Source organism: Echiichthys vipera (genome assembly GCF_963691815.1).
Source record: "Echiichthys vipera genome assembly, chromosome: 19".
NCBI classification, from domain to species: Eukaryota; Metazoa; Chordata; class Actinopteri; order Perciformes; family Trachinidae; genus Echiichthys; species Echiichthys vipera.
The window spans coordinates 15,483,819-15,496,876 of record NC_139844.1 but is presented as its reverse complement, the minus strand read 5'-3'; the positions used below and the strand labels follow the sequence as shown (position 1 = coordinate 15,496,876).

The 13,058-nt window shown below is 40.5% G+C and overlaps 1 protein-coding gene across 1 annotated transcript in view; it reads right to left on the bottom strand.

Moving 5' to 3' along the window:
• Positions 1–13,058, bottom strand: part of map3k5 (mitogen-activated protein kinase kinase kinase 5) — a 62,957-nt gene that overhangs the window by 6,840 nt on the left and 43,059 nt on the right. Inside the window, exons 14-21 of the mRNA XM_083934056.1 lie at positions 10,460–10,541; positions 8,552–8,685; positions 5,998–6,125; positions 5,502–5,638; positions 4,411–4,516; positions 2,878–3,035; positions 964–1,141; positions 131–148 (exon numbers count right to left, since the gene is read on the bottom strand). Of these exons, the coding sequence (XP_083790182.1) occupies positions 131–148; positions 964–1,141; positions 2,878–3,035; positions 4,411–4,516; positions 5,502–5,638; positions 5,998–6,125; positions 8,552–8,685; positions 10,460–10,541 (941 nt within the window). The remainder of the gene's footprint in view (positions 1–130; positions 149–963; positions 1,142–2,877; positions 3,036–4,410; positions 4,517–5,501; positions 5,639–5,997; positions 6,126–8,551; positions 8,686–10,459; positions 10,542–13,058) is intronic.

Genomic DNA, 13,058 nt, shown 5'->3' with positions numbered 1-13,058 from the left:
AAAAAAAGAAAACTGTAGCCAAGATAGATACTCTGCAGCAGAGCAGGCAGAGGTGTCACAGAATTATAAAGTAGTCCATATAGTGGTAAATATCTCTAAAAGAGTAAGTGTAGAGAGCAAAGTAACTCACCAGACCCTGGTGACAGAGCTGCGGGGGAAAAAAATCCAAAAATATATGTCAGCAGTTAACCAAGAACAAAACATTTCCCAACTGCCAGAATAACATTTCCAAGAATGCAGAGAGGCGCATGCTTTTAATCTTTTTTTAAAAATCTTTTGTGCTGGTGCCAGGGCACATGATGGCACCACTGTAGCAGGGTGGAAACCCAATGAGCACTGGGCCTCTTTTGAAATCAAGACAATAAAAATCAAGGTGTGTGTGTGTGTGTTCTGGCTGCTTGATGTTTATTTATTCTATAATGAGCAGGTGATTGATGGCTGATCATTATTAGTCTAAAAAACTCAACATTTCTCTTTCATCTTTAGATGGAATCTGCTTTCCCATATAAAGTTATCAGCTGCAGTGTTTGTCACAGAAAGCTGCTGTCTTTTTCTTAATTTCTTTGTTTTATTTTAGCATTTGACAACATTTAGCATTTACCTATTCACACACTGGTGGCAGAGACTACCATGCAAGGCGCCACCAGATCATCATGAGTGATAAACATTCAAACGCACATTCACACACTTTGGATGGAGCCAGAATTACTGTCTCCTCCTATTTATGCTAAGCTAAGAGTCTCATCTGCAAAAAAAGAATCATATTCACCAAAACGTCAAACTTTTACTTGATGTTTGTATTTGGTTTGTTTAACTTTTATTGTTCCACTGACACAGAGATTTTAAACTGCAGTGTATTTCTATTTTATCTACAACTTTATGGAAGCTAATGGAGATCTGAATAAACAATAAAGTAGAAAAACATCAACAAGGTTTTGTCTGCTGCTAAAAAACTGAACCCACCTGTGAAATTGTTCTTGCCCTTCTTCTTGCGACTGGTGACGGTGAGAAACTCGTCTGTGAGCAGGTCGAAGGCGGTGGCACGCCGGTCAGGGTCGGGCTCGAAGCAGCGCAGGATGAAGGCTTTGGCCTCCAGCGACATGGACTCTGGGATCTCTGGATGGATCTTAAACATGCCCACCTGCAGACAAACGTTCAGTTCAGACACATCTATACAGGAGTTTAAAATAAAGTTCACACTGCCTCTGAAAAGCTCTCTGAAATATCCTGCTGTGGGGGTTAATTATTAGATTTGAGGAGACAATTTAAGTGTAGAGGGAGTGTTTACCTTGGTGAACTATAAGAATGTGCTCCAGGACAATAATGCTCAAGGTTCAAGCGCGAGACTCGCATGACAATGAGAACGCTTGAAATTCCTGTCGCTGCTGTTGAGGAATGTTGGCTTACCATTAGCAGGGAGATGCCCCACCCTGAGACATTCCACAAGGATGAGTGAAGAGTACATGAGGACTGTTTTACTATTTGGGAAAACTCTTCACATCATGCAAAGTGCAGACAGATGACACATGAGAGCCTCCATGATGGGATTGTACTTGCAGTTGCATGAATTCTGTGATTTTTGTCCAGAAAATTCAAACCCAGCTTCTGCTTTTATCTTGTGTTCACTAGAAGGTAGATTCAGCACTGTAACACATGTCTCCTTGTTTGAATTCACAGCCCTTTCATTTAATTATATCTTACGGAAAAAAAATCCAGGATTCACAGCTTTTACAGGAGTGCTATAAAGCTTTTCCAGACAACCCTTAAACATCTTTACTGTCTTTAATGGGTTACACATGGCTGAGGACAATATTTCATTAGTGTGGAGCACTTTGCATTTCCACCCAAAGTAAATACACGGTGTAAATTGAGTGAGTAAAAGACGTGCATATAGAACCCGGAACAAACTAAACATGAGGCAGTGTGTGTGATGGTGCCTCTCAATAAGCTACACATGTTTGTTTGTGTTCAAACAAATGTTCCTGCATAGACAATATTTGGAGTTTCTACTGACCTCGATCACGTTACAGCACGCAGGTGGCAACACATGCAGGTGCAAAAACAGGTGATTCACTGGTTTTGTTTCCATAAAAAAGGGGAACTGGTTATTGCATGTGCCAGACGTGCCCATTATCATTTGATGGCGTCATTCCTATTAAATGAATCGAGGGAAATGTAACGTTTTTAAAAAAATATAGTGAGCATTATGTGGTAAATTAACTGAACAGAGTGGATCTTAAAAGCTCTGATAGTAGCTTGAATGTAAAGTAGGTTTCCCTAATTTCAATGTTTCATTTAAACTGTCCGTTTGAGGGCTGATAAAACCTAATTATCTGTTCCAATCATGGAGGTCTAGTGCAGATTTGGCTGTGAACAAATGCTATCTTTAATGAGGCAATAAAAAGACACACTTTAAGTCCCACCATTAATATTTGTTTAACGTGGTTTTCCCACATTCCCAAACTTAGAGAAGGGGCTGGGAGCACATCTACTCTTTCTCCTTCATTGAATAATTCGGGATCTGGCCTCACCCGCACCGCTGCTCGTGCTAGATAGAAACTCTTCAGTGTCTACATTCTAGCTGGATGGAGCTAACGTTAGCAATCTGCAACTAAGTTAGCCGGACCCAGACTCAAAAAAGGAATCTCCTGGGCACTAAAATAGTCGACTAGCAGACGGATGGAAAGTGTAGTTAGCTTCTTTTATCTGTTTGTTAACTTTTTAGCCTGTAACAGCCTGGCTCTTAACCAGCAAATTAACATAATCTTAAAAAACATGGTAAAGTATATATTTCAGATACTTTATAAGTCAGAGCTGCAGCTGCTCATTGGCACTGCTGTCCAACACTTTATGAAAGATGGGACTTGTTACTCTCACCTTGAACATAGCAGCCTGTGGCTCTCCCAGTTCATAGAAAGGGGGTTTCCCAGTGGCCATCTCTATGATGGTGCAGCCAAGGGACCAGATGTCCGCTGGCTTGCCGTATCCTCGAGGACCCTTGTCGATGATTTCAGGAGCCATGTACTGTAGTGTGCCTGAACAGCCAAACACAAATACATAGACAGTAAGATGGATATTTAGATGTCAGTCATAATTTTCAGTAATGGTATAAACTATGCTTAGCGGGATTTCAGTGTTTCAGCAGGGACGGCCAAAAATACTTTCAGGGTGTTTTATTGTCTGCAGCAGAAACTTGATGAAGTCTCATCTGGCTGTCAGCTTATAAGATGTATTTGGATCTCGATGTGTTGGTTTTATTTATTCATTGACGATACTTTCACACCTCTTTTCTCCTAAAGTTGTCCTTGGACATTTTGGGAATACACTTATTTGCTTTCTTCAGGTCTCCACTGGTATCCTGGCAACTACTTTCATCTTCATGCTAGTCAGTTAGCATTTTTACACCTCTGGTTTCCTTTTCTGTTTTTTTCTGACTGGGTTCAAGTGAGATTGTAACTTTTTGTTGTACGAGATAAGATACGGCAGTAAATACCAAACTTGCAACTTTTGACCCTTGTACCTCGTGGCTAAGCTATGAACATCATCAAGCCTTTTGCTCTTTTTCTGTATTTAATGTCTAAATGAATAAGGATAAAGTAGGCACTGCAGATGACTGCTGAGGAAAATGTCACACACATTTTCAAGACCACATAATACTTCACACACAAAAGTGGTAAAAGTGACATCAACAGCATATGAAAGGAGCTGACGTGAACGCCCAAAACAGCTTCCATTAAGTCTGATAATAAATTGTGGTGGAGTATAAAAGATGATGACACAATTCTTGCAAATGACCAATCAGGAACAGAGCTTATGGTCAACAGCAAAGAGCCTCTCTGTGTAGTCAATTAATCACAGCTCAGTCCAAAGTAACATTTTCAGCTCCCCATTGAAAGGACTCTGTTGTTCTAATAATAGCCTGCTGGGCGGTGTTTGCTGCTTTTAGAAGCTTGTGTACACACTGAGCTAAAAACAGGCAGGGACGCATTTATAGCCGGCCTGGGCTATAAAAAGGAGCAGCCCAGTTTTCCTGAAAGAGTGCCACCATTCAGGGTAAGTCCCTGTCTGTTCCAATCAGCTACTAGATTTGACTAATCTCGGAGGTCAAACTGGGCTGCAATTGGCTGCCGTGGTGCCGACATCACACAGGCACAAACCTGCCCGATCTGAACTCATGCAGACTCATGCCAACGTGAATAGCAACAGCCAGGATAACTCAGTGATATCACTTACTGGCCACAGAGCTGAGATTACTAAGTATTATCTGTACGTGGTGACCTCACCGTTCAGCTTTAATTATGGCCACTACTGAGCAAAGTTTGTCCCCTTGTTGTTTCATTAAATTTAGGGATTTTCAGTACTTTAACAGACATCTCAAGCATTTTAGAGCCCTACCAGGAAGTAACTTACCTGTGAACGTTTCAGTGGAGGGGTTGATCCCAGCCAACCTCTTTGATGTGCCGAAATCTGATATCTTCAGGACGCCACTGTAGGTGTTGATGAGAACATTATCACCCTGCGGATTGAACAGACATCCGTGAGAACAGACACACCCATTGCCCTGGCTGAAATTCCATGATGGTATTGAGTTTAATGTGACGTCCTTGCAGCCAAAACAAGGTGATTAAACTTTTACGGGTCGCAAATTATGCTTATATGACCGTGATGTCAAATCGGGGGGATGCATTGGGAAGAGGCTATTATAAGTGTTGGTTTGTCATAACTGAGATGAAACAGGGAAGTTTTACATAAGAAATAAAAGGAAGTCTGGATTATAGTTGAAGAGCTGTAAAGAAAACGCAGCTGGAATACATTGAAACCAAGTACAAATTTACTGTGCACAGAAAGTCACCGGGAGTTTTCAGAGCGCAAACAAACAGTAAAGGATTTAACTTGAACCTTTAAAATTTAAAATTTTACAATCTTTGTATAATTTCTCTTGTTTGCTTCTTTATTTTACTTACTGTACAATAGTTGCTGTGTGTCCGTCCGTCCGTGTTTGTGGTTTTGTGTCTGCTGGGCTCACAATTTTTCTTTTTTTTGGTTGGCTATTGTTGCATTTTTTTGTAACTATTTTCTTCCTACACATTTTCATTTAAATAGATATAATTTAATTGGAACGAATCATGCAAAAAATATATTTCTTTCTCACAAACCAGTCACAGTTGCATGCAGTCTGTTCAATCCTTTGTTTTTCTTAGTTTTTTGTTAAATTCTCATGATTTCAAACAAACAGTGGGGCCACTGGTCAGTGCTGACATCTTTCCCTTTGGATTTCCTGTTGACAAAGTCTAGATTTCTGTAGCTGGTGCACTACATTTTCCTTGTCTGATCACTGCCCACGCTCATACTAATGATGAGAAATTCTGATATGGCTAAAAACCAGCTAGTTTTTCCTTTATTCTCTAAATGATGCCTCTCTGTAAATGAGCCTGCAGGAAGTCACTGATGCCACCGATATGATAAAGCTATCAAATGGACATTGACTTTTGTTTGGTCACCTTGATGTCTCTGTGTGCTATCTGGTTGTCGTGCAGGTATTTGAGTCCCTCCAGGATCTGCCGCGTGTAGAAGCCGATGGTGGACTCGTTGTTTTTCAGAGGGCCCCACTTGGACCTCAGCAGTGCAGACAGACTCCCTAGACGCCACCAGACAAAGTACAACAACGGTCAATATACACTCACTGGCCTGAGATCACAGTTATATATTTTCTTTCCTTTTGGATTTTTATAGATGTTGAAAGTAAGTTTTTATTTATTGTTTGACCTTTATTAGAACTGTAGAAAATATACTCCAAACGAATAACAAATAAAAGATGAAGGAAAAAACACAAAGATAAGCAACAAACATCATCGTGAAGAATTTCTGTAATAAAAATACAGATACCTGAGACATCTCAGTTATTTTGTCTGACACTTCAAGTCGTGGTCATCTGTTGCTTCAGTCTATTCCATCTTTAATTCCCTCTTAATAAAAAAACACAACAGCAGGTCTCACCTCCAGGCACCTGTTCCATGAAGATCTTTATGAAGCCGTTCTCGCTGATGGAGCCGAGGTACTGAACGATGTTCTTGTGCTTTAAGTGCTTGTGAAGAGCGATCTCCTCGTGAAGTGGCTGAGAGTACCTGTGTTAAAAAAAATACTTACAGTACAGCATAGTATGTAGATGCAGTTGTAAACACAGTGGATGCCATGTTAATATGAACACTTAAAAAGAGACAGTATTCTCTTTTTTTCTCTATTTATCTCTACATATAGAGACTTTGTCAGTCAAAATGAATCATTTGTTGAAGATCAAAGGTCACAATTTTATTTTAAGATGTATTGAATGACATACATCCATAGATTTCCTGATTTAACAATTGCACTACCCACTTGCAGTATAGTGAAGTTACTGTACGTCATTACAACTGACTTTAGATTTACATGACTTTGCTTAATTTTAGCTTTGTTTGCAGTTTTGTAATGTGATTTGTAATGTAATTAATGACAATAATAACAATTATCGGCAACTAACAATTATTTTCATTATTGATCAATAAATAGAATATTTCTATGATAAAATGATAAGTCGTTTGGTCTACATAACAAAAAATGGATACATATGCTCATCACCAGCTCCCAGAGTTCATGGTGACGTCTTCAAAATACATTCAATTCACTGTCATAGAAGGCTTAGAAAACCAGAAGATATTCACATTTAGGAGATTATCTGAGTTAATTTCTTTTTTTAAAGTGACTCAAAATGGTTTTTGACTCAAAATTTTTTTCCGTTAAAGGAAACATATAAAATACATTAAAAAAATCCTAAACTATATCAACCTGATAATAAACTAATTCTCATTCAGTAGAGAAGAAGACTTATGGAGCTGTCATTGTCACTGTGTGTTTTCCTCAAAGTGAATTAAAGTAACCAGGATATATATACAGTACAGACAGACAGGATGTCAAAAAGCTAAAATAATAAACCAGAAACAACAAAAACAGTGAGGCTGAATCTCTCTCTCTCTGATTTCAATCCACTACTGAATTATTTACCCCAAATCCTCCACATTCGTTGCAGCCGAGCGCTCGGCTGACTAACTGATGTGATTAGTGGAACGAAGTGCGGCAGTGGAATCACCAAGTCTTGTGATTCCAGATGAGCGGGTAAAGAACTACAGTAGGAGTAGACAGACCGAGGCACTGGTGGGAATTCAAGGCAGAGGGTGGGAGTTCCCTTCACAGCTCCCCACTAACCAGTCACTCAAGTGCATACCAGCCCACTGAAAGCCAGAAACCATGAGGGACACTGCTGATCTGCACTTCATACTCTCAGTGGGAGGAAAGCAGCTCTTTTCTTAATGATACTCAACAGCAGCGCTGAACTAGAGGAGGCATCAACAGCTCAGAAACCTGTTTACGTCCAGGCTGTAATTTAGATGATAAAATATCTTGTGTTTGATGTTGGCACTGCAGCAAAAGCCAGTGGGTCACCCAAAAGATATGGGTTTATCCTCTAAGGACAACAAATATTCACAGATAACTTAGAGTTTAACGAGAAGTACTTGTACCAACTGGAGCATGTGGGTACTCATCTTATCACACTTTCCTCTTTTAACCATGCAGAGCAGTACTAGTCTAATAAACCTCACATGCATTCATGAAGCTTCTGATCAATTTCATAGACGATGCCTAACGAGGGTTTAAAGCATGGCATGTATCAGACAAACTTAGACAGATTGTAATTTAATATGTTGTTATTATATTCAAAGTTCGATAATGCAGTCTTTCGCGATGTGTTTAATGTGAAAGTTGACATTGCAATGATGATTAACGATGATTGTGCCCGATTTCAGACTGTTCAACAGTCCGTAGCTGTGATGCACAAAGATTCACAGCAATGTGCCAAGGTCTGCAAGCTAACAAACGGATGTTAACATTGCATGATTTAAAATATTTATCTTAAGATGGCTTTGTTACTCTGTGTCTTAATCATTTTAGCGTCACGCTGATGTGCCAACAGTGTTTATCTAACACCAAAGCAAGTGTTTATACTGTTTTCAGCTTGTCCTCGAATTTTAAAGTGCCCAGCAGTAACCTCACATTTATATGTGTATTGTCTAGAAAAATAGTCTTAAAGCGTAAATAAACACGTCAGGTCACGGTTAAGGCTGAGACACTGGGGAAGAAACCAGAATTGATTAAAATGATAAAAAAAGTGTATCTGTTGCGTGAGACGGGTGATTGTAAAATGCTTCCAAGATGCCCCTGGTCTAGACATTGGGTTAGACCTAAAGGATACACACAATGCATTTTGGTGACAAAACGCTGATGTAGCCATAACGTAAAATGCTAAAAATCTATTGTATTAAAATCTCTCCTCAGGGGGACCATGCATGTCTATACCAAGTGTTACCATTAGACAGACGTGGGAAATGCTTGTGCCTGTAAGTATACTGTACATGAGAGCAATTATGTATTGGAATTTCACAAATGCTTCTGCTGTGGCAACAGCAGAGAAACGGAGAACCTGATGACCCTTTCCTAACAAATGCCTAGACTGACCCACCTGCTGTCTCTCTCTGGTATTTCTTTGATGGCCAGTCGGACCTGGTTGCTGAGGTCTCGGCCCGCATACACCACTCCAAATGTGCCTTTTCCCAGAACCACCCTCTCTCCGTGCTCATCGTACTCGTAGTCGTACTGTGGGGACAAGGGCAACAAGTACACAGCGATTATTTTAAAAGCTAAATTGATAAAGGGATGGTGAAACTAACACTTAAAGGTATACTTTGCCCTTTGTAGACCAGCTCTATGTTATGGCAGTGTGGGCAGTGTGTGCAGATAAACAGTGTTTGGTTCACTGGCAGAATCCCAGCAGCGTAGAGCAGCGGAGGTCCATCATCAGATCATGGTGACAAACACCGTTCATCTGCACATACTGCCCACGTTGCCATGACAAAGAGTTGGATTTAAATCAGCAAAATATTAAACTAATTGTATTTTCTTCTATGTTTTTGTGTACTTATATTGTAACATTCTTTGTGAGATTATTGTTTTCTTGTTACAGAAACCAGTTACTGAATTGTCCTCCTGTTTTTCTGTTGGACAAATCCAATAAATAAATAAAAAACGTTCTTTCATCAAATCAAACATGATGATCTGATTACTGAACAGTCAGGTATTTTCCTTGTAATCAGATTACTTTAAACCTGTTCCATTGACCCCTGATAAAACCTCAGTAAGAAAGAAACAAACGTACATTTCTTTCTGTATCATTTGCAGGAAGCTAAACCCTTGATTTCAGGACAGGTTGTGTTTTAAAGATTGGAGGCAAACATCAGCCAACAGTACATTTTGGCTGATGATGCCTGTGTTGCATCAAAAGCAGATATAAATCTAGCTCTGAAGAGAAACCTTAGAAATTTGATCTTGAGTCAAAACAGGGTGCGGCAGCGTTTTTGGGTAATTATCTTTTCTTTTCCCGAGGCTAGGGAGTCAGGTGAATGCAGCAGCAGGTGTCTGTTCTGTACGGCTGAACCATACAAAGCACACAAGCAAAATACAGGTCTTATCCCAGCAGGTTACTGTTCATGTTCTCTGGGTGTGCAGCTGCAACCCAGTTATTATAACGCAAATTGGGATGAACTGAATTAGAAAAGCTAGATAGAAATCCAGAGTTCATACAAAACTGAATTTTGTTTACTTCACTATGTGATAAAAGCGAGGAAAATACATTATTTGTTACTTATTTCATTCCAACTCCTTTTCTTTTAATGTTTTTTTGTGATCAATGATTTTTATACAGCAATTCAATTTGATGGTAACATGATATTTCCTGTGACATTTTAAAAGCAGGCAAAGTGCACCGCGGATACACAACAGGATGCAAACAAAACAGTGTACAAAAACAAAGTGTTAAAATCTTGGCACCTATGCATTGAAAAATACTTGCATTACTGTAGAATTAGTTATGTATCATTTCAGAATCTCAGCTGTAGAAAAAAAATCCAGTGGACTTCTTAGGTATATAAAATGCGATTTCCTTCATGGTAACAATGTCGGGATTCCTGTATCTAAAGAGAATCTGCTGCAGATCAACCAGTGACTAAACCATAAGGAATGATTTTTTTAATGCACTACAAAAAAACCTTTTTGGGAGATTTCGCTTTTTTGTCTTCTTTCAAACTAGTGGAAAGAAAACATCCAATATACACATTTATGCGTTTACTTTACTACACTTTGTCCATTTGCATTTGTAAATTCAGCAATAGTTAGCAGTAGATAAAGCCTCATTTGCAAATTAAAACATCAAATTTCAGAAAACTTAAAAATATTTGTCTTAATGTCAGTAATGGGTTTCCATGGTGATATATATTACTGTAGGTAACATTTTCACCCTTTTCACCTGTAGTGTCTCCCCTTAAAAGGAAAAAAAAAAACATATTGAAGTCAATTCAGTCTTTATTCTTCTCACCTCTAAGGCATCAGTGTCACAGTCTCCTTCCTCCGGACCTTTCCACGCCTCCTCTGCTATGCTGTTGACCAGATCGCAGAATCTGCCAAGGAAAATCCTGATCAGTCGAACACACTGATCACAGCACAGAAACACACAGTGGAGTCTGTGCGTATTTGGACAGTTTATTCAAAAGAAAATAATAAATGAGTACTGATACTTTTGATGAGTATGTCCCTGTCTGTAGCATACTATATTTCTCCATTACAAAAAAGTGCAGGTAAAGAAATTATGCAAAAAAACACTCCTGGCTCAGGTGTTTGGCTTATATATTTAGTCTAAGTGAAACACAGTAGAGCTGTTTAACATACATTATTTGCACGTTGTCTCAGGATCCATTTAGTTGATTTTGTGACTGAGGCAGTGTTTACTGTAGCTGGTGGTCTTATCCAAAAGGGGTTAAGTATGTTTACATGCACACCTCCCACACACACACATACATATAATGACCTGAAGCTGTGAATGAGCACGTTGTCTCGTCATGTTGTCGCATACGGCAGACCTGCAGGTTTTCTGTGGTACACGTGTACTTGTGCACATACATATCATGCACAATCAGACACACAATCTCTTCCTCTTTCCACACGCTATTTCTTCCTCCCCTCCTTCCTTCTCACCCCTCCCAACCCCACTGTCACTCCTTTTCTCTACATTAAAGGAGAGTAGCATCATAACAACAGCCGGCATGACTCACTGACTCTCACACTCCACTCAGGAGCGTCTGATGTGAGAGTCACGAGTCTGAACATTCAGTTCTTCACCCAGCAGCAAGTGAGGGACACGATGGCGTCGAGATGAAACAAGGTGTGCTCGTGGCGACAGACAGGTGCGAAACTTCCCACCTGAGTTCAGAGCTGACAAAAGCGCCTAAACTACTGTCGGGATGGATACAAGCAGAGGTGATATAAACCCACTGCAGGGGGAGAGAATTAACAGTCTTTTTAGACTGACATAAATCTTTATGATCAAAAAATATATCAGGAAAAACAGATATTGATTGAATGACGGCTGAGTTTTAAGGAAAAAAATAACGATAAAGATAAAGAGAAGGCTTCACGTGGACCCTCTGTATCGGACGATACTGCTTTAAAGGTTGAATATGTAGAATGAGCAGAACATCGCAATCTAGTGTCTCAAGATCGTAGTCGCAACAACAAAAATAATTAAAAGCACTCTGGCTGCCAGGTTGGTCGGACCCGGCCCAGTAGCCTACAGGGGACTGTAGTCTGTTTGAGCCTGTTTCAATCCGTCCCCTCCAGCAAATCGCACCATGAAAACAAGTATTAGAGGAGTTTGACTGACAGTTACCGTTAGCCGTTACAGCTAAGTAAACATGAAAGTTAGCTTACTGATCAAGGAGAAACATAGCCATCTTGGTGTGTGTTTTAATGCCGTTGAACTCCTTTATCTCAGTCCATCGAGTGAATGCTTGGCCTACAGTGACTCTAGTTGACTACATTGACTCAGCTGCTGGGACGAATAAAGCCCCTTCGTTGAGGCTTTCACCCAGTGCCAGCCTACAGTAGCTGCGCAGAACAACTGGCAACCCGCAATGCTGGCCGCTATTGGCTGGTACAATGCAGACAGAACGTGACAGAAAGTCATTGTCAAACCCATCAAAAAAATCTAAAATATTAATTGAGACTAAATATATTTTTTATGGAAAAGCAATACTTTCATTCTGTACCCCTCAAAACTACTAACTATATAGCTTTTATTGAAGATTCTACATATTCAACCTTTAAATCATTGCTCCCAAATACTAAAATAAGAGCACATTTAGAGGCCTGTGTCCACATAGTGTAAGGCGCTGGAGCCTAATAGTAGCCTAAGGGCTCTATCACACTGTCCATCAGTACCGTGCCCCGTGCTTTAGGGTACTTGCCCCCCCCCCCCCCCCCCCCCCCCTCCCTCTCCCCCCGCGGCCCAGGCCAGTTTGTAGTCACACTACCTGGGCCTCGGGCTTCTTGCCTGCCTATACGTCATCACGCCACACGCATTGATTGACGTCATCGCGATGCGTCACTTGGTTTACAAATCTTTCCATAGACCTTGGAGTTTTTGTGTGTCTTGTCCGACTGTATTTGAATATTTTTCATCGACCAAATCTGCAGTAAACACTCCACCTCCGCATCACACCAACGTGAACCTTTCGCCGCTATTGTTTTAAATGTCCGTGCATGGTCCGTCCTCCTTTTTTTCTATGTCCGAACAGGCGCACATAAAATGACGTCAGAGTCGCCGTAGGCCTCGTGCTCGTGCTCGTACACGTGCGCATGCTCGTGCTCTTGCATGTGCAAACATGCTTTACAAAAGCCCACATCTCCCAAACGGGCTGTGGACGGCAAGTGTACCACTCCTAGGCGCGGTACGGTTGCACTCACACTGGTCAAACGAACTAGACTTTAGCCGTGAAAGGTGCTGGGGCACGGTACGGATGGACAATGTGAGTGCGCCATAAGAGTACGTGTGCTTATATCTAAAAATCTCATCACTTTTCAGAAAAGAGCTGGTGTCATCACTGTTCGGGATCATCCCAACAAAGACAGAAAGGCGCCTT